Genomic DNA, 27,660 nt, shown 5'->3' with positions numbered 1-27,660 from the left:
TTCTTCTTCACGAGGAAGTATCTCGAGTACACTCCGGAGCCCCGAAGCCTCTTTGGGACAAGTTCGATGGCGCCCTTCCTGAGCATCGCCTTTACCTCCAGGAGAAGTTGAGGGACGTGAAGTTCTTTCCTGGCCACGGGGGGGACGCGCGGACACCTTTGAAACTCGAGCGCGTGGCCCCGGGCCAAGGCGTCCAGCACCCAACGGTCGGTGGAGATGGACTCCCACACGCTGACGAAGCTCGCCAGCCGGCCTCCCACCGGGGTGCTTCGGTGGGGGCCCGACCCCACGGCCGGTTCAATCCTGCTTGGACGAGGCTTTGGCGCCTTGACCTCCTTGGCGACGACGGCGGGGTCCGCCAGACTTGCCTCGTCCTCTGTAGGCCTCCTGAGACGACGAGCGGGCCGCTTGACGGTAGGTGGAGAAACCGCCGCCGGAACCTTTGGAGGCGCCCTTGCCTCCGCTGCTCCGAAAGGGCGTCCATCGTTGTTGCAGAACTCCCAGGGCCCGGGCCGTCTCAGTGTCCGCTTTAATGGCCTGAAGGGAATCGTCCACTGTTTTGCCAAACAGGTTGTTCCCATCGAAGGGCATGTCCAGGACTCTGGTCTGAACGTCTTGACGGAAGTCCGTAGCCTTGAGCCATCCACGCCGCCTAAGGCAAACGCCGTTGCCCAACTGGCGGAACCCAGCGTCGGCGATGTCCGTCGCAACGGTAATGGCGTGGTCCGAAGCCACCTCACCTTCCTGCAGGATCTCCAGGGCCTCTGTCCTCTTGTCGTCCGGCAGGAAGTCCAGCAGGGGAGCCAGTTTGTACCAGAGCTCCCTGTCGTAGCGGGCCACGATAGCCAAGGCGTTGGCCGCTTTAATCGTCGTCGCTGCCGACGAGATGACTCTGCGTCCCATAGCGTCCAATTTCTTTCCCTCACCGTCCGGTGGGGAAGTCGATGTGGAGGCCGCACCCCCCCCGCTTTCTTCCTGGCTGCCGCGGAGACGACGGAGTCCGAGGTAGGCTGCGCCCGGAGGCACAGAGGGGCCGTGTCCGGGACCCGGTACTTCTTCTCGTACCGGTCTCTTCTAGCTGGCGTCGTGGAAGGGTTCTTGAGGAGGGCGAGGCCCTCATCCCAAATGTCGTCCAATAGAGGCACTGAGAGGACCGTCTTCCTCTTGGCCTCGCGCCGCTGATAAAGGAAACCTTCCTTCTTCTCCTCAGGGCAGAGTTGAAAAAGCTTGGATGCCCTGGAGATCATGGAGTGGAACGATCCAATCTCGTCGGGCGGAGAAGTCCTGGTGGGAGGCGACGACGGTACATCCTCGTCGTATACCTCGTCGTCCGTACCCGTCGCTGCCGTGTCAGTCCCCGTATCATCCCCTCGGGTGGACGGTGAGGAGGGCTGGAAGGGGCGCGACGGCTGAAAAGGAGGCGGAGGTTGGATCCTTCTTTTCTTGGTAGGGGGAACACCAGAAGGTCCCGGTTCTGGGTCCCCCGACGGGAGAGGTTCCGTCGGCAACGGTAGTCTCGTCCTTATCTCTGAGCATAAGGACTGTATAGCCAACAAAATGGCCGCCGAGTTGTCTCGCGGCGCTGGCAGAGGGGAATCCGACGGGCGATCAGGGTCCCCGTCGGTACCCTCGACGATGTCGTCGTCACCTGCGTCGGGATCCATCCCGACGGGTCGGTCTTCTTCCACGCCGAGGCCGTGGCTTAAGACTTCGACCTGCTCCTCCTCCGAGGTTGAGGCCAAATCTACGACGACGCCCTGCCCCCCCCTTTTTCTTCCCCACGGGGGATTTCACGGGGGTCCTATCGATGGGCACAAAAGATGACTCCCTCCGAGGTGGCAGGGAGACTCTGAGCCCCGAGGTCGCCACCACTGGTGTAGCCTGCACAGGCTGAGCCAGGGCCGCCGCGACAGTTTCGATAGAGGGCTTGGCCGGATGGATTAAGGCCTTCACCACCTTAGGTGCGCTCACCGCCTTATCCTTGAGGGGGGGACACCGCCTCGCTCCCCCTCCGATGGGGCCTTCGAGCTCGACCGGGGCCTCTCCAGGAGCTTCGCCGGGTGCTCGGCCTTCCTCTTACCCGACCCAGAGCGTTGGCTCGTGGTTGATGGTGCCGGGGAGGGTGCGCCCTGCCTGGCGGCCGTAGAGCCCGACCGTTCGGCGCTCCCGGTGCCAGCGGACTCGCGGTGCTTGGCCTTATGTTGGACCCCCGTCGCCGGGGCGTCCTCAAAGGTCTTAGAAGACCGCTCAGATTTCTTCTTCTTCTTCTCGCCGGACGGGCTCTTCCCTTCTAGCCAGTTGGCGAGACGTTGATGGCGGTCCTTCATGGTCCGCTCCGACATGTTGCCGCAAAACGCACAGTCCTTCCCCACGTGCGTCTTGTCCTCATGTAGGCAGTAGAGACAAAAGGAGTGTTCGTCCTCCTTGAAGACGTTCTGCAGCTGGCATCCAGGGCAGACCCTGAACAGCTTTCCGGGCGTCGAGCTTCCCTTCTCCTGGGCCATAACCGGGCCTGAGAAACTTCTGGAGTCCTCCAAAAGCGTAGCTCGACAAATCTTCACCCTTGAGGGGCGCAGACTAATCCGACACGGGTCCCCGTTGATCGGATAGAGAGTCGGTGGAGCTTGAGGCTCTTTTTGACCGAAAAAACGAAGTTTTTGAGAAAAAACGTGAAAAAAAATAGCACTAACGCTCGAGAGCAATAGCACGAGGATCCCAACACATGAACGAGCGGTAAAAATCTGAAGATGGCTGCCAGAGGCGGTGCTTAGGTAGAGGGCAGTCATTGGCTGTGGTCAGTATGACGCAGAGACCAGTGATTGGTTATTGCTACGAAAGACAGATCAGAAACGAAACTGATACTGGTTTTTTCTTTACCGAGGATTCCCAGCCTGACGACGGGGAATATTCATGAGCATGTGAATCCATGCCAGACCCCATGCTGGAGAAGGTGTAAACCAGTGCAGGAAGACACCTGTTAGAATTGTAAATCTGATACAGGGACTTTCCTACATAGGTTCTGGTCGTGTTCCAATATCAAGTCTTTTTGGGACAGCGTGTAGACTTTGTATTGGGTCTTGTGCTTCCCCCGTAATCCTTCACTGTGTGTTGGCGTTGTTTCTGATTGGGCTGCATATTTCTTTTGGTTTACGCTTTAAGGACCTACAGAGCTCTAACCCTGGCCAAGAAGCAGATTTTAAAATGCTGGTAGAGTGACCTCAGGCCCTCTGTGGAAGAATGGCTGAATGATTTGTCGACTCTTTCACGTAGAGAGAGCAACTTACCAGGTCAAGAAAAAAAAGATAAATACTCTGACATTTGTGATGCGTTTTATGCTTAAAGGTTTACCTCCTTTTTTCTCATCTTTCTAGTTCATTTCCTCTCTTCTTCCCTTTTATTCCCGTTTCCTTCCTCTCCCCTCCTCTATATATAATGGTTTATAATTGTTGTTATGTATTTGATATCACTTTATTTACATGCATGATCGTATATTGTTGATTGCATTAACTTGAAAATGTCAATAAATAAATGGACTTAAAACAAAAATAATTCATCTGAAAAAACACTTATGATGGAATCTGTCATCGTACAAAGTACAAATCTCACGAAGTGGCAACAAAACTTTACAACAGCTTCAGAATGTTATTGAGAATGTTAGTGATTTCCTTACTTATTGACTGGATTCACAATTCCCTGACCATCCGATCCCAGTCCGTCGCCTTCCTTCCAACCCATCTTCATCAGCATCTGGTAACCAATATTCTCCACCGTCAGTTTAAACTCCTTGTACTCTGAATAGTCAGGTTCTTTACCTTCCTGAAAATAGACAAAAATCTACGTCAATGTCCCTGGTTGAGAGACCACCACAATTAATCCTGCTGCCCCGTCGCACCAATGGAATCCTGCAATGATTATTTGGAGAATAGACAGTCCATGGTATAAGCAAGGCCCGGCCTATATTGACAAAAGTGGAATCCTAAAATGTAATGGGGGTAAGAGGGAGCTCAGAAAGCAGGCACTAGGCTCTGAATGTGGCTGTAAAATTACAAATTGATGGCAATCCTCAACCAAGGTTCCGAGAACCGCCCAAATTTCACCCTGGTGTTTACTCATTTTATTGCAGCTGTCTGATCCAGATCTTTTTCCGGCATTGCAGAAAGGTCTCAAAGTGCTCAGAAGTTAATAGCACAAATGCTTTATCGCTGCCTACCGAGGTGAGATGAAATAACCATGTGCTACCACTAGGCACATGGCCTCCAGCACCCTTTGCTGTTCGTAACCATAGAAAGACACGTCTGCTACCACTAAGGGTATCATGCAATACACTCCTACTGTCACATGTATACTGGCCAACACACTCCTGCCAACAAAATGTCGGCTCGGGATATCCTGCAATACAGACCTGCTGCCACTAGGATTGTTCATAATGTACTACGGCTACGGATAGGGGTATTTTAGAACGCAATTTTGCTGCACTGCCGCAACAGGTATTTTGCAGTGCGCTTGTGATCCACCACCAAAACTGGCACTTCTAAAGCACTTTGGCATCCACTGAACTGCTTACCCAATCTACTGACACCAGATCCGTCACCCAGAAAGGGACACCTGCAGACAACAAACATGTGCATTCCACACAGATGGCACAATGGGCACCTGTAGTACCCAATTTGAAAATTAAGATCCCAAAAGAAGTGACACAGCCAGTACAAGTAGCCAAAAAGCTTACTGTTGCCTTTCTCGCAAAGCCAATGCATTTCTGGTTTGCATAAAGATGGGTTCTGGTCGTTACATTCAGTCAATCTTTACTATGCCTAGTGTAAAGAACATACTTGTTTGAAACTCTGATGAGATGCAGACTAGACAGCAGTCAAGGTGGAGAGATTTCAAAACATAGCATTTCCATATTGACCATCTGGTCTAGAGCTTGTCTGTATAGGATACCATTTGGAGAATACATGTGGGAAAGCTTAAACATTTTAATAGTCTTGGTGGAAGGCACAGATGCTACCCTTACTGCATTGGGGGAATGCATTCATTGTAGCAAGGGAGACATGTGCTTGCACTTGTGTTGCACTTGTGTTGAAACTGTTAAGCAAGATTGTGTGCAGTACCCTTTGGGAGACTACAACAACCTTGTCCTCCTGGCAATAAGGAACCCAGCTTTTGGTATAGGTCTGTACTACACAGGTTGGTAGTGTGGCTGAGCACCCATCTCAAGAGGGGTCATGTAAGCTGTAGGGCTTACCCATTCAAGGTTTATTGATTAAACAATTATTAATTTAAGTGTCTGTTATATAAGCCTTCTTCAGAAGGGAGCAAAACATGCAACATTTAAAGTATACTTCAAAACACACTAAATCAGATGATGCCTGTTAGGGATGGCACACAGACTTCTAAAAAAGGTAAGTGATATACACAAGCTTTTTAGTCCTCTTTTTGGGGGGCTCAGTGGGTGAGGACCAACGATTACTGGTATCTAAAGGGGTTCCACACTAGCTACCCTCTCTTGCACCTACAAGGGTGTGACCTTCTTCATACCATACACAGGGGCAGGAATAAAGGAGTATTAAATGCGCCTTCTGCAATGATCAAAATACATATTTTAATTGTTACTCTGTACAAAAACAATTCATAGTAAAAAACATTCACTATTCTGTGTCCATGTAAAGTAGATTAGAACACCACATTTTCCTTAGAACCACCTTAATCTCAAATCTTTTTAGAGCAAGGGTTCGTGAGGTTCGTATTGGATGGTGAGGGCAGATGTTAAATTCTAAGCCTCTAGTCTACTAGAAAGTAAGGATAAAATATTGTACTTTCATGTGTCAACACAGTGTTTCTAGGTCCACTAGAACATGCCACGTGTTCAGATGATTTCTAATCACGTGGGATTGTGGGCCCGTCTTCAGGACGTTTTCTTTTCGTGTGCATTCATTCATGCCACAATCAACTGTTGGTTCATATCTGTCTTATTTATATGTGGAAAACCGTAAAAAACCAAAACAACAAGTTACTTCTTACCTTGTAACGTTCTTTCGATGGGATGTTCCTCCGACGTATTCCTCATCTTGATAGATTTACTTCCACCTTGCTGGCCTCGGAAATTTTTTTCAGTAGAGGGCGCTGCGCGTCGACGTCCCTCGACAGCCTCCGTATCGGCACCGACGTCATCATGTATAAATACTCACGCAGCGTCCGTTGCTCAGTTCCGTTTTGAAGCTTAAGAGTAGCTGTGCATGAATTGGTTATTGACCTTGAAGGAGCGTAAACTGCAATCACAAGGGAAGTTTTACTGAGAGGATAGATGGGAGGGGCGATAAGGAATACGTTGGAGGAACATCCCATCGAAAGAACATTACCAGGTAAGAAGTAACTTGTTCTTCGAAGGGATTGTGTCCTCCGACGTATTCCTCATCTTGATAGACTCCCATAGCAGTGGTGTGTAAACGGAGGTGGGAGTAAAATTGTCATATTCCCCTTTAAGAGTGAACAGAGTGTAACACAGCTTTGCCAAATCTAGTCTCTTGGCTAGAGGAGGAATCCAGATTATAGCATTTTGTAAAGTTATGTGCAGACGACCATGTGGCAGCCGCACATATGTCTTGAATCAGTACCCCTCTTTGGAGGGCCAAAGAGGCTGCGATACCCCTGGTTGAATGAGCCCTAAGATTTTGAGGGGGCTCTTTCCCTGCCAGGTTATAACATTCTAGAACGGCTAAAATAATCCATCTGGAAATGGTCTGTTTTGTGATTGGCAATCCTAATCTGTGCCCTGTGTAACCTAAGAACAGTTGGTCTGCTTGCCTAATCCTAGCAAGTCTGCTGATATAAAAACTCAAGGCTCGCCTTGGATCCAGCTTATATAGCCTCTCTTCCCCTTTCCCTGGATGGGGAGGAGGATAGAATGAGGGTAAGGTTATCTTCCGAGTGGTATGGAATTCAGAAACCACCTTTGGGATGAAATTAGGCTTCACTTGCAGGACAACTTTGTCTTTGTGAAAAATTGTATGAGGGGGTTTACAAGATAGGGCTTGTAATTCGCTCACCCTCCTGGCAGATGTCAAAGCCACTAATAAGACAGTTTTAAGGGTGAGAAATCTTAGCGAACAAGAGTGGAGTGGTTCAAAAGGAGTACCCATCACAAAATTTAAGACTAAATTCAAGTCCCATAAGGGAACTTGGAACGGTCTCGGGGGATAGACATTAGTTAACCCCTTCAGAAATTGTATTACTAAGGGTCATTTGAAATATGATGGCTCCTCTGCAGTGCGCTTGAAGATCGATAGCGCTGCGAGGTAGCCCTTTATCGTACCAACTTGAAGACCTGAATTCGCCAAATAGAGTAGAAAGGATAACACCATTGGTGTACCACATGAAAAGGGTTCAATATTCTTCTCTACACCAGCTGCAAAATTTGTTCCAATGGCAACGCTATAAAGTCTTCGTTGCTGGCCTTCTGGCTGAAAGCAACACCTCCATGACGTCAACTGGGAGGTCCCAATCCTTGTATCTCAACCTTTCAGAAACCAAGCGTGAAGGTTGAGGGTTCTGATGTCTGGATTGAGAACCTGACCTCCCTTCTGTGAGAGAAGATCCTCCCTGTGTGGAGGGCGAATCGGAGGGCAGATGGACATTTCCAGAAGGTCCGGGTCCACGTTCTCCTGGCCCAGTCTGGGGCAATTAGGATCATAGTCCATCGGAATCTTCTCAACCTCCTGATCATCTGAGGAATGACAGGGACTGGAGGGAACGCGTACGTTTGTGAAGGAAGTGGCAGACATAATCTAGTTGGATCCGAGCTTGTTCCGAAGATACTGCTCTGATCAACCAATCGTCTAGGTAGGGGTAGACATGGATCCCTTCCCTCAGACTTGCAGCCACTACCGACATTAGCTTGGTGAAGACCCTCGGGCGGAGGTCAGCCCAAATGGCAGAACTCGAAATTGATAGTGAGTTGCCAATTGCGAACCTCAGGTATTTGTGTTTCAGATGGATTGGCACGTGGAAATAAGCATCCTGAAGGTCTAGAGATAGCAGCCAGTCCTGAAGCTGGAGGGCCTGAAGGATCTGAGAGAGAGTTACCATCTTGAACTTGTCTTTCTTGAGGGGAATACCCACCCTTGTTCCTCTGCGCTACAGGTACCGGTTCTATGGCACCTTTCTCCTGCAGGTCTAGAATCTCCTGCAAAAGGAGCGGATCTGGAAACTTCAAAGAGTTGTTCACCGGTGGATGACTGAGGAGTGCGTAGAAAAGCCACGCAGTAACCTTGGACAACTTTTTCCAATGCCCAACCATCTGATGTAATAGCCTGCCATTCCGTCAAATGTTGAGTTAACCTGCCCCCTACTGGTGTCTTGTGAGGCGAGTCCTCAGAGTGGTTTAGAGGTGGCTGATGCAGATGCCGAGGGTAAAGAGGCACCTGCTGCTTCTGCAGCTTTTGTACTTTTAACCCGTCCACCTCGGGTGAATTTCTTTTGGCCTCTTTGAGCCGGCTGTCCTCTGCCTTTTCCGAATGCGGAATAAAAATGAAAGGACCTACCTCTCTAAGAGGTTCCTGAGGGGCGATAGGGAGTTTGACGGATTGCAGCGCCAAGGGATTTTGCTGCTACCTTGGATGTTTGTAACTTCTCTAGGCTGTCATCAGCCTTCTCACCAAATAAAGAAGAGCCGTCAAAGGACATATTCAAAAGTCTGGCCTGTACATCTGCAGCAAAACCAGACCTTCACAACCACGTAAATCTGCGGATTGTAGTACTTGCCGCCATGGCCCTGCTGATACCATCAGCATAATCAATGCCAGTTTGAAGGGATTCGCACATAACTTCTTTACCATATTTATTGATATTCAGAAAAGCTTTCCTTTCTTCACCTTCAGGGAGGCAGTCCGCCGCTGATGAAGCATCCTCCCAAAGTCTGTGGCTGAATCTAGCGAGCGTACAAGTAGCATTAATGGATTTAAGTGCCATGCTCCACGCAGAAAAGACCTTTTTTGACATAGCGTCAAATCTCTAATCACCCCTGTCTTGTGGAACAGTAGGGTAGGCAGATCTACTGTTCGATGAAGTTGCTGCCTGAACAACCAGACTCTCTGGAGTTGGATGTTTGGACAAATATTCAGGGTCAGAAGCAGATAAACTATCTGCCAAATATAGGGTAACTGCCGGGATAACCTCAGGAGTTTCCCAGTTGGCTGATATTTTCCTCTGTAATGCAGTATGAAATGGAACCACAGGATCTTCCTGTGGGCCTTTAATTAAGATGTCTAATCGGCACAACACGTGCCGCAATGATGTTGTCACGTCGGAAATGAAAAGATACTCGCCACGTGATCCTGCGAACCTCTTGTTTGCAGGATTCAGACGTGGAGACCACGCTGGAAGTTACTGAAGCAGAAAACTAAGTAAGTCAAATTTGCTTCTTGAGGAAACTTAAAACCAAACGATATTAGCCCTTAGTAACATTCACAATCCACTTTCAGATACAATTGTCAAGCAAGTGAAAAGGAATTTGCACGAGAGCAACGCGACCAAATTGATAAGACAACAAATGGCGTGCGCATTTACTCCCTCGCCCCTCAAAATAAGGTAAAAGATAGAAATATTTATTGACAAAGAAAATATAAATATAATATGAACATGATGCATCAATGCAAAATCAATATAGTACGAACACAAAAGCTTGAAGACCGAAGTGTGTAATCTCACCCCCAGATGAGCCTCGAAAGGGCCCCCCACACCTGAGAAAAGAAATATAAATTTAGTGACAAATTCACCATGCCCCCTCCAACCCCTCTTGTTTGTTTTAGTAACCAAAGATTATTTTTGTTTTTTTACAGTTGTTTTCCGCATAAAAATAAGACGGATAGGAACCAACAGTGGATTGTGACATGAATGTATGCACAAGAAAAGAAAACGTCCTGAAGACGGGCCCACAATCCCACGTGATTAGAAATCATCTGAACACGTGGCATGTTTGTGGACCTAAAAACACTAATGTGTTGACACATGAAAGGGCAATATTTTATCCTTACTTTAAGTAGACTAGAGGCTTAGAATTTAACATCTGCCCTCACCATCCAATACGAACTTCACAAACCCTTGCTCTAAAAAGAGCAGAGATTAAGGTGGTTCTAAGGAAAATGTGTTCTAATCTACTTTATATGTATACAGAAAAGTGAATGTTTTTTACTGTTTTTTTTACTATGAATTGTTTTTTGTACAGAATAACAATTAAAATATGTATTTTGATAATGGCAGAAGGCGCATTTAATACTCCTTTATTTCTGTCCCTGTGTTTGGTATGAAGAAGGTCACACCCTTGTAGGTGCAAGGGAGGGTAGCTAGTGTGGAACCCCTTTAGATACCACACAGACACTTCCTACACCCTCAGGTGACTTAAATAGCTAGGACAATGTGGAAATTGATATATCACTGCTACATTTAGAGCAATATTGAGTTAGGAGTAAAGGATTAGATAGGGGAATAAAACAAAGGTTAAGAAAATTCATAAACTGGTAAATACTTTTTAAACCCTCCAACGCAAAGTAAATTAACCCTTTCCTGGAGGAAAGGCAAAAGCACAAAGTCAGAGGTATGAAGAGTCTCTCAGGGAGCCAGGACAGTCAATGTTAGTCGAGCACAATCTAGGGGATCTGAAGGTCTTCTTGCAGGCGAGTGAAAAGTCTTGCACAATGTTTTTAGAAACGTTTGTAGAAATAAGATTCACTTGAAGGGCCACAAGCTGGGAGGCTCATGAGGGGCAAAGCTCCAAGCAACTCTGCAGTGGCAACCAAGACAAGTCTCAACTGAGAACAAGTAAGGCTACACAATAAGAGGCAAGTCCTCTTAGGTTTACAGTACCTCTGGTTAGAAGAAATGGTTCCAGCTGGCTCTGTTCCTGTGTGGCTCTGCAGATCCTGTTGTTCCTGCGCCTCTGTTGTGAGGACAAGAGGAAGGACTTCTGGGGACTCCTGCAACACAAAGGGAAGGTTGCCGGCAGCAATGGGGGAACCTCAATTCAGCGGTACTTTGCGGTTTCAGCTCCTCTCGTCGCAGCAAATCGCACCACTGCAGACTCTAGGATACCACTCTAGACTTTCATCACATCTGGGGCCCAGCACTCTGGTGACGTGGCTCAGACTTGGTCAGTCCTGCTTCCTGGGAGCACGAAGGATCTTCCTGGAGCTCTGGTCTGACTTGAAAACGATGCACTCGATCTGGGGTTCCTCTCCCTGGCACTTCGGGTCCAGCAGCAACAGCGGAAGTACAGCCAGCTCCGAGAGGATGTCCAAACGAGTTCACTTTGGAGTTGATTGGTCCCACCAACCTGGGGGAGAAGTCATCCTTGCAGGGGTTCTCTAGTCAAGGGGAATTCTGAGCTTCAGCACGGCATCATGGTTTCACCGGGCAAACCAATAGTCCAGGAGTTGCAGCAGGCGTCTCTTCCAAGTTCTTCTTTGGATTCCTTCGTTCAGTAGTCGACTACCTTCCAAGCCAAAAAGGCTCGCCTTTTATGCAGGTTTCTCCCATTCATTCCAGCCTAGCTGTCAATCACACAGCACGGTGACTGTCCTGTAAGGACAGCCCTCCAACCAATCACCCTTGGGTGCAATCCTGTAACCAAGGAGACCAAGCACAGGGAGTGTCGGGCAGCTTCCTCACTTCCTGCCCCTGCCAGACATGCTGGAGCCAGAGGCGGGCTTCACTCATGAATACCGCTAAAGACAAAATGAACAAAGGGAGCGCATAGAGTAAATCTCAAGAAGGACCTTTCCAACAGGAAATGGCAAAAAAACAAGACCAGGGCCATTTTGACAAAATGGGCACCCATGGGTGCCTTACTGCAGCTGCGAGTGCAGCCCGCGGAAAAATCACAGAAATGATAGTAAAAAGTAAACCAGTGCCACCAGCCATTAATTGTAGAAAGGGTAACAAAAATGTTACATGAGAAACTAGACAAAGGGGATACTAAGCAACCCCTCTAGCACCCTATGGTACAATAGTGTGTGCTGGGTCTAGAAAGTTACAAAATGCAGGTAAAGTCAATCTCACTTCACTGCTCTTGGAAACAGTTTCACCAAGAGAAGGTATTTAAACCTTTGGGAAATCTAACATACTTCCCTGTGCCACTGCACTGAAGGTGCTTTGTGTCACAATGTAAAGATGATGGCTATGGAGTTTGTTTAGTTTGTTTATTTATAAAGCGCATAAGTCAGACTCCAAAGTAAAAAGTAACACAAGACCAAACCACAGAAACAAAGAAGAGTGGGGAAAAAGGTCTCAATCTCTCCAGGTTAGAAATTAAAAGTCCTAAAGTCCAGCAAAAAGAGCTTTATTAGCATATCTGAGAATTCTCCCCAACAGAAAAGCAGCAGATCAAGGATCAGCAAGAGAAAGAAGCAGCTTTCAGGAAGAAGTGATGAGCCAGACATGTACTAGAGCTCTTTGTATGATCCAAGTGAAACTAGATACAGCCTCATGTCAAGCTGTTCCCATGGGCCCCATACTGGCGATTAATTATTACAGAGCAGAAAACTTTAAAAGTCTTCTTAGTCTAGAGACAATTTAGGTTATCATGCATCTGGTGGCTATCAGCCAACCAGATTTTGATCTCTACTTGGGGGTATAGGATCAAACCATCTTCCTGGAACCACTGTAGGTCCTTCATTGTCTCAAGAACTTTCGCCTCAGGTAATACTGAAATACAGAACTCAATCCTACCCTTTTCCATTTATTTTTTGTGATAGTTTCCACACAAAGAAAACTTTTCACAACCGTAAAAATAAAAAACAATATTTTAAAAACAGATATTGCACGTCAAATAAATGTTTCACGTCAATTATTTTACAGACAGCCCATTTCATTATGCTGGGTTAATACGCATTTAAATATCAGTTACCTAATCAATACAGTTAATACATTTGTATTCCATATCTCCATATTCATATTTCATATTTTTACTGCCCAAACCATCTATATAAAATTAATTCACTGCCTACATCACAATTACATCCTAGTGCAAATTATGCAATCTGAATAATTTAAAAATGTCCTAATCAACGAAATCACTACATTCATGCTCCTATTCCTAGTACCCTAATCATATGAATTTTTAAAATCCAAAATCTATGACCTACATTTATCAAAGAAACACCATTTAAATACTAAAAACGACTCCAAATTATTTAAATAGTAATAATCGCTATATAACGTGCACAGTTTGAATCAATTATAAAATATCTGTGATTCAGCAGTTTAAACTATATGAATTAGAAGGCATTCAGTCTTAGAACATCAAATTAACAAACCTCTTAGCAGCTATCAAAAGCTTATCCCCTGGGTTAAACAAGCAATACCGTAATCCTCCCCCATCAATTTGACTTCCGATGGTAAGAATATATTGATCGACATTCCGCCAGCGCAGGGAATGCTATCAAATGTTTTAGCGTCTCAGTATCTTGTACAGTACAGGCACAATGTCAAGGGATTTTAGCTCTATCCCCCAATACAAACATGGGGAACAAATAAAGCTTTGCTTTTCAGCATGATCCTCCGACAAACCCGTGAGGGACGCTTTTCCATTTCGCAAAGAGATACATTGGTGGGGAGTCCATCCAGTGACAGTCCTACTTGCCCGATTCCTATCTCTTCGCCCTTTAAGCACAAGGACAGGACTTGCCTGTACTGAGACACCCTGACAGCAGTTCTCCAGTGTCTAAAGACCAACGGTTGTATTGTGCACTTGAGAAGTCTGTCTCGTTCATGCTCTTTGAATGAATTAGGAAGTTACAATATTGAGCTACATATGCTCAAATGGACAACATGGGGGCCAAAAACACAGGCCAACCAATGGCATATTGCACAAGCAGTATTAAATGTTTTTGAATGAACTTCAACTACAATCTCACCTTCAAGGCCTTGAATGTCTCCATAAACTTATCCAGCTCGTCTGGCGGTAGGAAGTCTCCAATGAAGTGCTTTCCACGCCCCATTTCGGTCAACTGCTCCGCCCACTCTGCACACAAACATGGAAAAGCATTGAGAAATGCCCTTTGGAGACAAAAGGCCTTAAATTGAAACACATGCATTTTATTGCACAAATTTGTGAACAATTAATTTTCCATAAAACTCATGTTGCACAGAATTTGCAAACACTGACTATTATTGTTCCCATTTCCTGAAACCAAATGCTGCAATGGATGTTCCTGATCCATAAAGTGCACCACTACTATTTAAAGTTCAGTCCACTTACGTGATGCAGCGAGACCACAAGAATTGTTTACGAAAAGGAATGTGAATCATAACCTTAACAAATGTCATTTTCAATTCATGCCAAAGCACCTGGAAGGACAACTCACCTAAGGAATACAAAGGCTCTAGGTCCAGCACTCCACAATTATTGCTAAAAAACTGCACGCTCCAGGCACCTAGAGAAACACACCAGTGCTCCCATCTCTCATCTTGGTAGGCAGTCTAATTAATTACTCACCTTGGGAATGTGGCCCTCATCCAAATAGCACATGTAGTCACTTAACAGACTTATCTTGTACAAGGTACCTCTGCCACTGCTGCAAGGAACCCACAGTAAATGGAGCTTTCTTCGGTCTTCGACACTACAGTCTTACCTACTCTTGAAATGTTGGGCCTCCAACTACACTGTTTGCCCTGGAGCTGCAGGGCAGACGTAAGTAGCTGCACAGAGCGGCAGCACCATGTTCACCGTTTAAAGTCCTGTGACCTTGTGCAGGGTGCTTGCACATTTCTCCTTGGACTGGGGACTGCCACTCTTCCGTGAAGGACAACCGACAGCTCCTCTTCTTAACTGGAGGCTTTGCTGCGCACACCAACATTGAACACATAGGAAAGCATTGGATCACGCTGAGCACAACTGCGACTTGTGCTAACCCTGCCTAGGGTTTGAAAGGTTTACTATTTTTCCCCTTCACCCTAGCCAAGTTCTAAATCCTTGATCTAAAGACGCCTCAAACTAGATACTCAAGTACTGTTGTGAACATCTAGTAACGTCTAAGGAGACTATGCTCAAAAAGTTAGCCACCTTGAACGTAATATATAAGCAGGTTTCTCACAGCTATATAGACAATAAAAATGTGTTCTCATACATTTACTGTGCATACAATCCCAAATATTGTGTGCTACTCTGCACCCTCTTTTCTACCTGCTTCCCTCAAGCCCTGACTGCTCATCCATGCTCAACACCTCTTACAGAATCAGACAATGTTACAAGAATCCCTGCATCCAAGGTGCAGATTGGTCTTCTTGAACTAGAAACTTGCCAAGGTTGAGGATTTTCCTAACAGTCGCTCTCTAGCTCTGATGCCACTTCAGCTTCTAGCACGCCCGCCTTGATGACCCTCCAATTACATAATCAGCAAAGCTAAAGTTTGAAAGTACCCTGTGGGAGACTGCACCAGCCTTGTCCTCCTGGCAATAGGTAACCCAATCTTTGGTATACGTCTGTACTATACAGGTTGGTAGTGTGGCTGAGCAGCCAGGCCTATCTCAATAGGGGTCAATGTGAGCAGTAAGGTTGTTACACAGGTGTTGGGAGAATTCTCAGAAATGTGCTAATTCCCTTCTACCTTCGAGACCTCCCGCTCTTTTTGCTGGTCTTTAAGACTTAATTTCTAACCTGGAGAGTGAGACCTTTTTCCCCCCTCATGTATTTTTCTGTGATTTGGAGTCTGACAAACTCCATAGGCATCTTTGCATTGTGACAGCACCTTCAGTGCAGTGGCACAGGGAAGTCTTAGATTTCCCAAAAGGTTTAAATACCTTCTCTTAGATAAACTACTGTTTCCAAGAGCAGTAAAGTAAAATTGACTTTACTTACAATTTGTAACTTTCTAGACCCAGCACACTATCTTACCATAGGATGCTGCAGATATTACTTCGTATCCCCTTGGTCTAGTTTCTCAAGTAACATGTTTATGTTACCCTTCCTACAATTAATGGCTAGTGGCAGTGGTTTACTTTTTACTATCATTTTTTTTACTGCGGGCTGCGTTCGCAGCTGCAGTAAAGCACCTATGGGTGCCCATTTCGTCAAATGGCTCCAGTCTATTTTTGCTATTTCTTGCTGGAAAGGTCCTTCTTGAGATTTACTCTGCGCGCCAAAACATGTTTGGTCCCTTTGTTTGGTCTTTGGCAGGGTTCACAAGTGAAGCCCGCCTCTGGCTCCAATATCTCTGGCAGGGGCAGGAAGTGAGGGAGGTGCCCGAAACGCCCTGTGCTTGGTTACAGGAATGCACCAAAAAGTGATTGGCCGGCTGGCTGTCCGACAAGGACAGCCATCCTGTTGTGTGATTGACAGTTAGGCTGGAATGAATGGGAGAAACCTGCATAAAAGGCAAGGCTTTTTGGCTTATAAGGCAGATAGACTACTGGCCAAAAGGAATCCGAGGAAGAGCTTGGAAGAGACGCCTGCTGCAACTCCTGGACCATTGGTTTGCCCGGTGAGGCCCTGCTGCTGTGCTGAAGCTCTGAATTCGCCTCGACTAAAGAAGCCCTACAAGGACGACTTCTCCCCTTGAATTGGTGGGACCAATCAACTCCAACGTGAACTTGTTTGGGCATCCTCTTGGAGCTGGCTGTACTTCCACTGCTGCTGCGGTAATCTAGGTGCCAGGGAGAGGAACACCAAACGGAGTGCATCACTTTTAAGTCAGACCTGAGCTTGTGGAAGATCCTCTGGACTTCCCTGAAGCTGGACTGATCAAGCCTGAGCCACCTCAGCAGAGTGGTGGACCCCAGATGCGAGTAAAGTCCACAGTGGTAACCGAGGAGCTCAAACCGCGAAGTGCCACTGACTAGAAGTTTGTCATTTTCTGCCGCTGACCATCCCATTGCAGTGTAGGAGTTCCCAGATGTCGTCCTCTTGTCCCCACGCCAGAGGCCCAGGAACAGGAACTACAGAGCTGCAGAGGAACAGAAGCCAGCTGGAACCATTTCTTCTAACCAAAGGTACTGTAAAGTCTGAGAGGCCTTACCTCTCGTTGTGGTAGCCTTACTTGACCTCAGTTGAGACTTGTCTTAGTTGCTTCTGTAGAGTTGCTTGCATCTTCTACCTCTCACAAGCCTCCCAGCTCGTGACCCTACTTTGATTCTACTTTTTCTACAAAGACTTCTAAAACATTGTGCAAGACTTTTACTTACCTGCAAGTAGTACTTCAGCTCACCTAGACTTTCGCCCAATTGACATTGGCTGGTCTGGCTCCCTGAATGACTCTTCTCTCCTCTGCTTGTGTCTTACCTTCCCTCCAGGAAAGGGCTAATTTACTTTGCATGGGGGGTGTGGGGGGGGGGGCGGGGGGACTTAAAAGTACTTACCCGCTTCAGAATATTTGTGTGATCTCGTTTTATTTTGAAATCTCTTTACTATAACACTCAGTATTGCTCTAAATGTACCAGTGACATATTAATTTCCACAGTGTCCTAGCTATTTAAGTCACCCGAGGGTGTAGGAAGTGTGTGTGCCATGCCAAATGGGTATTTGCTGATTTAGAGAAACTAAAAGTGTGTATTTTGGAGTGTATTTGTGTGTTACTATTATATTGCCCCTTCTGAAGAAGGCTTATTCAAACTGACTTAAATAAATTCATAATTGTTTAATCAAGAAACCTTGTGTGTGTGCAAGTGTATTTGAAAACTCTCTGTATAACTCCCCTACTGCTCACATTGACCCCTCTTGAGATAAGCCTGGCTGCTCAGCCACACTACTGTGTAGTACTTATACCAAAAGTTGGGTTCCTATTGCCAGGAGGTCAAGATTGTTGTAGTGCACCCAAAGGGTACTGCTCCAAATCCTGCCCAACAGCAAGACATCACGGGGACTAGAGGGGGATAGGCATACAGAGCTAGCACGGGGGACCATAGGGGTTCACAGCAACATCACAGGGAACCAGAGGGCAGGGGGTACACAGCGACAACACAGGGGACCAGAGGGGGCTTGGGTGCACACAGTGATAGCACAGGGGACCGCAGGGGCATATAGCGACATAACACAGGGGGGTGGGGCATCCAGTTACTACATGGGGAAACAGAGGGGCAGGCGGGGTACATAGCGAAACTGTGGGGGCGGGAAGCATACCTGAGGCGGACAGGGAGTTGCCAGAGGCTTTGTTGTGGGTGTAGTATGGTGAAGAGGCAGCAAGGATACTGGCAAGGATATGTGAATATTAGTAAGGAGAGGGAATTGCATGGAATTATGATCTAAGGAGATGATTGTTCTGCATTTCAAGCATGCAGTTGCTGAATAGCCAAATTAATGAGCGTAGTCATTGATGACATTGTTGGGAGTTTCAATGAGCATTAGTCATCGGGTTGCTAGGGTTTCAATCTCGTCAGAAGGTTGTGGTTGGTATTACGGAAAGAGACACGTTTTTAGAATTTTGAGGAATGTCATAGTGGAATATCTGGGAGAAGCGAGAATAGGGGCCAAGGTTGAGAAGGTGGATCCTCCAATTCTGACAGAGTTAGAGGTTGGAATCACCAAAACTAGGCCAGTGAAGGGAGAGGCGGCCATGGGAGTGGATGAGGTAGAAGGGCAGTTTCGCCGCACACCAGGATTTCGGTTTTAGTGGGGTTTAAGAAAAGAACAAGTTACTTTCTAACCTGGTAACGTTCTTTCGATGGGATGGTCCGACGACGTATTCCATATCTATGACAGGTAATCACCACAGCTGTGCTGCTTCGGAAACTTTTTTCGGCGTCTGCGTCGATGACGTCGATGCGCCGTTGCCGAGGACCTCCTCCGACGTCATCCGATGTGATAAGTAGGACGCACGACGCCCATAGCCTCAGTTGTAGTTTTTTCCCCCAGAACGTGTGACATTAGTCTACTGCCAGTCAGACAGAGTCTTGCGGAACGTAAGCGGCAATCGCATAAGAAATTCTCCAGCGGGGAAGGTAGGGAGGGAGCGATATGGAATACGTCGTCGGACCATCCCATCGAAAGAACGTTACCAGGTAAGAAAGTAACTTGTTCTTCGAGGGGATTGGGTCCTCCGACGTATTCCATATCTATGACAGACTCCCAAAGCAGTACCAGAGCAAGGAGGAGGGAAAAGAATTTAGAATTAAAATTTTGGAATTGCCAATCAAATAGCAGAGCAAAGAACCACCTTGCCAAAGGCCAGATCCTGTCCTCGGATGGAATCGAGGGAATAGTGACATACAAATGTATGTACTGAAGCCCAGGTGGCTGCATCACAGATGTTGCGAATAGGAACACCCCTCTGCAGGGCAGTAGATGCAGCCATACTCCTGGTAGAATGGGCCCGCAAGCCAGCGGGTCCTTACCCGCCAAGCAGTAACACTCTGAGATGGCCAAAATAATCCAGCGAGACAAAGTCTGTTTCGTCACAGCTTGTCCCAAACGCTTTCCAGCGTAACCAATAAAGAGTTGATCGTCCACTCTGACCCGGGACATGCGTGAAACATAAAAGCTTACAGCTCTCCTAGGATCAAGCCTATGGAGCCTCTCCTCTTCCTTACCAGGATGTGGAGGAGGATAGAATGCCGGAAGAACAACCTTCTGGGCCAAATGAAATTCCGTCACTACCTTCGGAAGAAAAGAAGGACGGACTCTAAGGACAACCCTGTCCTTATAGAAAACAGTGAAGGGAGGCTAAACTGAAAGTGCCTGTAACTCACTCACTCTGCGAGCGGAAGTAACCGCAACCAGAAACACAGTTTTCAGAGTTAACAGCCTCAAAGGACAAGAGTGCAAAGGCTCAAAGGGAGCGCCCGTTAGAAACCCGAGAACAAGGTTTAAATCCCAACCAAGCACCAGGAAAGGTGATGGAGGGAACAAATTAGTGAGTCCTTTCAGAAACTGTGAAATTAAAGGGATTTTCAAGTAGGAACACTCTTCAGACGAGCGCTTAAAGATGGACAGCGCCGCCAGGTAACCTTTAATGGTACCCACTTGCAAGCCCCTGTGGGCCAAAGAAAGTAAAACTGACAGAACCATGGGGATGTCACATGCAAAAGGATCCACATTCTGAACTCTGCACCAGTCGCAGAACGTACGGCAACGGTACAGAGACTTTGTTGCTCGCCGTCGGGCCGAGAGCAACACCTCCATCAGGGAGGTCCCAATCCTTATACCTCAACCTTTCAGAAGCCAAGCGTGAAGGTTGAGGGATCTGACCTCTGGATGGAGAACCTGACCCACCTCCCTTGAGAGCAGATCGTCTCGGTAGGGAAGACGACGTGGAGGGCAGATGGACAAGTCTAGAAGGTCCGGGTACCATGTCCTCCGAGCCCACGCCGGAGCAATGAGGATCATCCAGGAACCGAACTTCCGTAACCTCCGCAGCACTTGCGGGATGACGGGGACTGGAGGAAACGCGTACAGTAGTGGGAATGACCACTCCACCACGAACGAGTCTCCTAAAGGCTCCTTTTGGAGGAAATTCCCACGAGCAGAACCTCTCGCACTTCCGGTTGACACCGGAAGCGAAGAGATCCACTTGGGTCCCCCAAAGGGCGAAGATCTCCAGGAGAATCTCCTGAGCCAACTCCCACTCATGAGAGATCATGCTCTGCCTGCTCAGAGCGTCCGCCGTCACGTTCGTCTCCGGCCAGATGAACTGCCGAGATCGAAACTTCCTGATGGATGGCCCAGAACTCGAGCTGCATCGCCTCCCTGCACAGAGGAAGTGACCCCCCCACCCCCCTTTTGTTGAGGTAGTGCATGGCCACTGTTTTGTCCGTCAGGATCCAGACAGTCTTTCCTCGCACTGTCGGCAGAAAAGCCTTCAGGGCTAGCCTGACGGCCCTCGGCTCCAACAGATTGATATGGAGTTTGGACTCCGACGAAGACCAACGACCGCTGACTGTCAACTCGTTGGCATGAGCTCCCCATCCCGTGAGGGATGCATCCGTCACGATCGTCACCTCTGGCCAGGAAAGCCAAAACGGAGCCCCCTTCATCAAGTTGCCTTCAACGGCCCACCACAGAAGGTCCTGGGCGACCGAGGGCGGCACCTGAAACGGGTCCGACATCCTGCCGGAGGACTGCGACCATTGCATCTTGAGTGCCCACTGCAAAGACCTCATCCGCAGGCGAGCCTCTGGCACCAGAAGAATGCAGGATGCCATGAGGCCAAGCAACCTCAAGAACTTGAACGCTGGGAGCTTCTGGGCATGCTGAAACTTGTGCACCATCTGCTGAACGTGAAGAGCCCACACCTGGGGAGGAAAACACTGCCCCAGGGACGTGTCGAGCACTGCTCCGATGTACTGGAGCCACTGTGTTGCCATCAAATGGAACTTCTTTAAATTGTGGGAGAAGCCCAGCCTGTGAAGGGAGTGGCAGGTGACGGACAGTTGATCCAGGACTTGCTCGGGAGAGCTCCCCCTGATCAACCAATCGTCCAGGTAGGGGTAGACGTGAATCCACCCTTGCCTGAGATGCGCTGCCACCACCACCATGAGCTTGGTGAAAACCCTCGGGGAAGAGGTCAATCCGAACGGCAGGACCCGAAACTGAAAGTGCGAGTCGCCAACCGCGAACCTCAGGTACTTCTTGTGCTCGGGATGGATCGGCACATGGAAGTAAGCATCCTTGAGGTCGAAAGACACCAACCAGTCCTGAAGCTGAAGGGCCTGGAGGACTTGAGAGAGAGTAACCACCTTGAACTTCCTTCCTGAGGAGTTTGTTCAAACCGCGCAAGTCCATGATGGGTCTCAATCCCCCGTCTTTCTTCGAAACCTTTCCTGCGCAAGGAGTGGATCCGAACTCTTCAAAGAGGTTCCCTGGTGGATTGTCTTGAGGCCTCTGCCGAAAGGGAAGACAGTAGCCGTGGGTTATGATCTCCAGAACCCACACATCTGAAGTAATGGCACGCCACTCTACAAGATGCTGCGCCAGCCTTCCCCCAACCGGCGAGCCATGGGACATGGCCTCATGACTGAGTGGTAGCGGCTGCGGCGTTACCTGAGGGCAAAGAGGCAACTGCCCGAGCGGCCTTGGCACCACGGGTACCCTGTTGTCCACCTTTGGTACCCCTGTGTTGGCCTCTGACTGCCAGCTTCTCTCGCTTTACTGAAGGACGAGTAATAGCGAAAGGAACCACCCCTCCATTGCTGTCCCCTAGGACGAAAAGGCAGAGGCTTGCGAACTGCAGCGCCCAACGACTTCGCTGCAGCTTTGGAGGTCTGCAACCTCAAGGCTCTAGTCAGTCTTGCTGCCAAAAAGGTGTTCACCGTCAAAGGGCATGTTGAGGAGCCGGGACTGCACATCAGGAGCAAACCCCGACTTCCGCAACCATGCAAACCTGCGTATCACGGTGCTCGCCGCCATGGACATGCTGACGCATTCAGCCATGTCCAAACCCGACTGAACGGACTCACACATGGTATCCTTACCATCCTGGACCATAGCAAGGAAACCATCCCGTTCGTCCCCTTCAGGAATATGTTCAGCCGCTAACGCAACACAGTTCCACAGAGTGTGTGTGAAATGAGACAAGGCACATATGGAGTTGGCCGCCTGAAGCGCCATACCACCTGAAGAAAACACTTTCTTCGCCCAGCCATCAAAACGTTTGTCGTCCCTATCAGGAGGGATGGTAGGGTACGACGCCTGCTTTGCCGGGACCATGGCCACCTGCACCACCAAACTCTCCGGAGTGGGGTGCCTGGTCACGTAGCAGGGGTCGCTACTGCCTGGACGGTATTTTCGCGACAAGGACCTGCCCACCGCCGGGAGACTCTCCGGAGCAGTCCAAGCCGCCGCCACCCTTCTCGGTAGAGCCATATGAAACGGCAGTAACGGGTCAGTTGGGGGACCAACATCAAGGACGTCAGTGAGATCATCCTGCACAAACGCCCCTGGGGGAGCAGACCATCCCAAGTACTCAGAGACCCTATCCATAAGGCACCGGTACGAGGAATCGGCATGAGAGTCAGGCTCAGGCCTACAAAACTCCACCTCCGGAGAGGTGTCTAGTCCACTGGCATCATGGAGTGACTGCCTCAAATCGTCAAATTGACTATGGCCCGAGACCATCTCATCTGGAACCTGACTAGGAACCAGGCCATCAGAATCCTCATCCACCTCCGAAATATATTCCAGGTGGTGAAAAGAAGGCACCCGAGAGTGCTCTTAACTAGAGCACTCCTAGGGGGTTCCCCCGTGCCACGGGGCACCTCTGACACCCCGGCCACGAAAGGCATCGAGTGAATCGGCACCGGCGTCGAGAGAACAGGCATCGGCGCCGAGAGGATCGGTGTCGAGTAAATCGGCGTCGACGCCAGATGCAGCGCCGCCAGCATCGACGGCGTCGACACAGACCTCGAAGCCAGAGCTCCGAGCGTGTCCTTCGACGACCTGAGCGTCGACGGCTTCAACGACTTCCTCAGAGCCGGAGCCTCGACAAAGCCTGTCGATGCCCTCGAAGACATCACAGGTGCACACGGTCTCGAACGCGTCGAGGACCGGGACCTGGAACGGGTCTGTCGAGAACGAGTCCCCTTGTCCAAACGGGACCTCTCCCGTGACTCGTGCCGACCACTCTTGCGAGCAGTGTCTCTCGACCTCTCACGGCCGACCCCACTCGGGGGCGCGGACGGCTTAGTACCCTGCGACTCGAGAATCGCCAGCATTTTCTTCCCGAAGGAAGCCCATTCCTCCGGCGTCGCACGGCTGGTGGGGTAAGCGACGTGCCGGGCAGAGTCCTCAGAAGAGGACCTGGAAGACGACCGCTGTCGGCGCTTCCGAGAATGCCTCGAAGAGGCCGAGGAGTGGCGAGACCGACTTCTAGATGGAGACCCACGAGACTTCAGACGACGATGCGGAGAGTCACCTCTCGAATCATCCGTCGAAAGCCCCGCAGACTTCGACTTCCGGGGCTTGGACACCCGACCTACCGACAACTTCTTACGTTCCCGTAAGGCTTTGGACATGAGCGACTGGCAGTCGATACAGTCATCCATGTCGTGGGCCTCCGCGAGGCACCAGAGGGAGGCGTCGTGCAAGTCCGTCACCGACATCTTGGACCCACACTCCCCGCACTTCTTGAAGCCCGGACGCGGGGTCGAAGACGAAGTAGAAGACATCTTCTCACGAAGGATTTTCTCACAAAAACGAACAGGTTCGAAGAACCGAGAAGAACAGAACTCCAAAGAGTCGAGGCGTAACCGAGATTCATGAAGCAACACGTTTGCGGAAAAAACGGAACTGAGGCTACGGGCGTCGTGCGTCCTACTTATCACAACGGATGACGTCGGAGGTCGTCCTCGGCGACGGCGCATCGACGTCATTGACGCAGGAAAAAGTTTCCGAAGCAGCACAGCTGTGGTGATTACATGTCATAGATATGGAATACGTCGGAGGACCCAATCCCCTCGAAGGTAGTTTATGGTCATCCATTGGTCAATATCTCGAAGACAGGCTTCAAGGTCTGGCTGGAGGTTGGTGCACGAATTGGGGATTCTTAGGATGATTTGGGTATCGTAAGTGTAGTTGTAGATGTTGTGCATGCAGAGGATTCCAGGAAGATTGGGCATATAGAGGTTGAATAGGAGAGCAGATAGGCATGCGCCTTGCGGTACTCCAGTGTTAACCGAGCGAGCAGCCGAGACAAATGGGGAGATCAGGGCTATTTGTGTCCTGTTGCTGAAGAAGGAAGCGATCCAGTTGAGAGCAGTGCCACGGATTCCAAAGGAGTGGGTGTGGTCAAGTAGGACTGAGTGGTTAACCGTGTCAAAGGCTGCAGAGAGATCGAGGAGAATTGTTGCATCGCATTCTTCTGAGTCTGCAGTGATCTTAAAATAATCCCAGATAGAGGTCAGAGTGGTTTCAGTTCCATGGCGTGGTCTGAAGCCAGATTGTGTGGGATCGGGGAGGTTGTTGGATTCTACAAAAGGCGTTGAGCTGGGAGTATGCTGTTGGGTCGATGAGTTTTGCAAGGCATCTGGTGTTCGAGATGGGTCTGTAGTTTTTGGGGTCAAAGGGGTCAAGGGATGGCTTTTTAAGAAGAGGCTTGACATGCACAATTTTGAAGGCATCGGGGAAAATGCCAGAGCTGAGGGAGTCCTTTAGTATTGCTCTTGCATGTTCTCCTGCGCAGGTGAATGAGAATATTTTTTTACGACAGAAGCAGGGTAGGGGTCGAGGGGTGACCCAGACAGTTTGCTGGCAGATAGGTCAAGAAACTCGTCTCTGGAGATGGGTTTGAAGGAGTCGAAAGGTGGGGGTCGGGGCGACGGGCTCAGGGGGTGTTGGATTGGTCGGTTGTGGGGGCAGGGGGGAGAGGAGGGACAGTTTGTCGTCAAGCGAGGTTGTCCTGTCAAGAGCAGTGGTGTAGAAGTATAGGGAGAGGGAATCGCAGATCGATTGAGATGGGGTCGATTGGGTGAGGTGCAATTGGGTTTGAATAATTCTGATCTGATTCTGTGGTGTTCTTTGCTGGGGTTGCCGCAGTTGAGAATTTGTTTGTTTTAATAGGCCTTTTTGGCTTTTCGAATTTTTGGTTTTAGATGCTCGCCAATTGCGTTCCAGAGAGTTATTTTGTTTTTTGATGTTCCCCAGGTGGGACGAGAACTATTTGGGGAATGGTCCATTGCGTGAGGAAGCATGGCGCGAGGGGGTGAGAGGAATTTGTGAGTTATTGGGCCAAGAGTCGAAAGAGCCTATGGTTAAGGCTCTGTCGGGGAGGGGTATTGTAGGGGGGGATCTAAAAATTAGAGCTTCAGCAAGGTCAGGAAGGATATTCACTTTGTTCCAGAATTTGAGGTCTTGGGGGAGACCAGGGGGGCTGTAGGGGGAGGGGCGGGTGTGAGGATAGAGAAGGGGATGACAAAGTGGTCAGTCCAGATGAGTGGTTTGGGGCGGGATATATGAATCAGGTCATGGGAGTTGAAAATTGCATCAAGGGTGGGCCCCCCTAGAGTGGGTTGGACAAGTCATATGAAGGTAAGAGGTTGAGCGCATCAAGACTGTCGACCAGTGGATGCGTCATGGGGTTGCTGGGAATGTCCAACCAGATATTGAAATCTCCAAGGAGATTGAGAGGGGTGATTTATTTGAATGGTGGCTACAGAATTACAGAGGTTATTGGAGAAATACCGGTCGTAACCAGGGGGTCTGTAAAGGAGTAGGAAGCTGTGGGAGAAAGTCGGAGGTAGCAAGAGTTTAACTAGAAGGGATTCACATGAGGGAATGCATGTCTGAGATTCGACGAGTGAGACGGAGAAATGAGAATTGAAGAGGATTGCCACTCCGCCTCCTCTGGAGGGTCTATTGTGGGGGATGAGCGAGTAGCCAGGGGAGTAGGATTCATATGCAACAGGGGCAAAGTTATCGGAGAACCAAGTTTCGGTGATCAAGACGAGGTCGGGCTCGAAGGAGGTCGAAGATGCTGCGTCTGTTTCTTGCTACGGAGCGGGCATTAAAAAGGATGCAGTTGATTTTGTGAGGGTATGTGGTCTTAATGGATGTCACCTGAGTGGGAGCCTGAGGAGCTTGGGAGATTGGAGGGGAGGAGTGGACATTCTAGGTTGCTGAGACAGGGTGAGGTGGGTTCGGGAGGGTGCTTCATGGGATTGAAGGGAGGCAAGTGGATTTTGAGTGACGGGAGATGGGGTTACGTCAGTGGAGGCTGGGAAGAGTAGGTGGGCGGAGGAGGATAAGTGAGGGGTGTGGTAAGAGTCGAGGGGGGACAGGCGAGTGAAGAGTTGGTCAGTGGGTGTGAAGAGGTTTAGGGGGCTAGAAATTGGAGTGAGTATGGAAGGAGTCGGGGGTTCTGGTGTGCAGGGTGAGAATTCAAGAGAGGGGGTGGAAGCAGGGCGAGGGCAGCAGGGAGTATGAGGGGGTAGGGGAGGGAGGGATTGGGAGGATGGGTTGAGGTAGAAGTGGTGACGAGTAGAGAGTCGAGGAAGAGGACCAGTCTTGTTTTCCGCATTCTTGTTCTATAGGGGTGTGAGAGGGTGGCGTCAGAAGGGAAGGGCAATGAAGCCAACGTTCTTGCGAGGACGAGACATGCTGCTTATGCTGCTTTCAGAGAGTGGACAGGATATGAAAGGGGTGGTTTGGTGGCGGGGGTCGAGAAGCAGTTAAGAGGGTTGGAGGGGGTAGGCGAGAGGGAGGAGAGTTCTGAAATGGGTTAAGAGGAGGGACTGGGGAAATGGGGAAGCAAAAGGGAGGGATGTTCCTTGGAAGGTGCAAGAAAGGGGTGGAGGAAGAGGTGGATTTGCGCTGTTTGGAGCACCAGAGGACTCATCTGGCTTGGGAGTTCAATAGGGGGCTTGGTGTTTTCGCGTGGGGTATCAGGGAGCTCTCAATAGGTGTCAGAGGGAGGGTGGAAGACAAAAAGTTAGGGTGGGAGAAGGGGGGTGGGAAATAGGCTTCTGAGGAGGGAGGTGATTGGTGTGCCAGAATGCACCTCTGATTTTAGAGTTGGATGCGGGGTGGTGGTAGGAGAGTGAGCAAGCAACATCAGGGTATAATGAAGTGCGAGGGGAGGTGTCTAAAGTTGTGCTCCAAGGGGGGGGAATAGAGGGATGAGGTCGTGAAGGTGGGTGCTACAGCGCTGGCTAGGTGCCGTGCGGGGTGAGCAATGGGGGGGGGGGAAGGCTGGGGATCAGGACAGGTGGGAGAGGGGGATTCTTGTGGGGTGAGGTCTCCATCCGGTG

At 49.1% G+C, this 27,660-nt stretch overlaps 1 protein-coding gene across 2 annotated transcripts in view; it reads right to left on the bottom strand.

The window, feature by feature from the left end:
* Nucleotides 1–27,660, bottom strand: part of SUGP1 (SURP and G-patch domain containing 1) — a 786,467-nt gene that overhangs the window by 82,496 nt on the left and 676,311 nt on the right. For both annotated transcript variants that reach the window (XM_069649115.1, XM_069649114.1), the window contains exons 12-13: nucleotides 13,908–14,014; nucleotides 3,671–3,816 (exon numbers count right to left, since the gene is read on the bottom strand). In XM_069649115.1, coding sequence (XP_069505216.1) covers nucleotides 3,671–3,816; nucleotides 13,908–14,014 — 253 coding nt within the window. The remainder of the gene's footprint in view (nucleotides 1–3,670; nucleotides 3,817–13,907; nucleotides 14,015–27,660) is intronic.

Source organism: Ambystoma mexicanum, chromosome 1p (assembly GCF_040938575.1).
Source record: "Ambystoma mexicanum isolate Mex_15411 chromosome 1p, UKY_AmexF1_1, whole genome shotgun sequence".
Classification (NCBI taxonomy): Eukaryota; Metazoa; Chordata; class Amphibia; order Caudata; family Ambystomatidae; genus Ambystoma; species Ambystoma mexicanum.
This window is presented reverse-complemented; position numbering and strand designations above follow the sequence as displayed.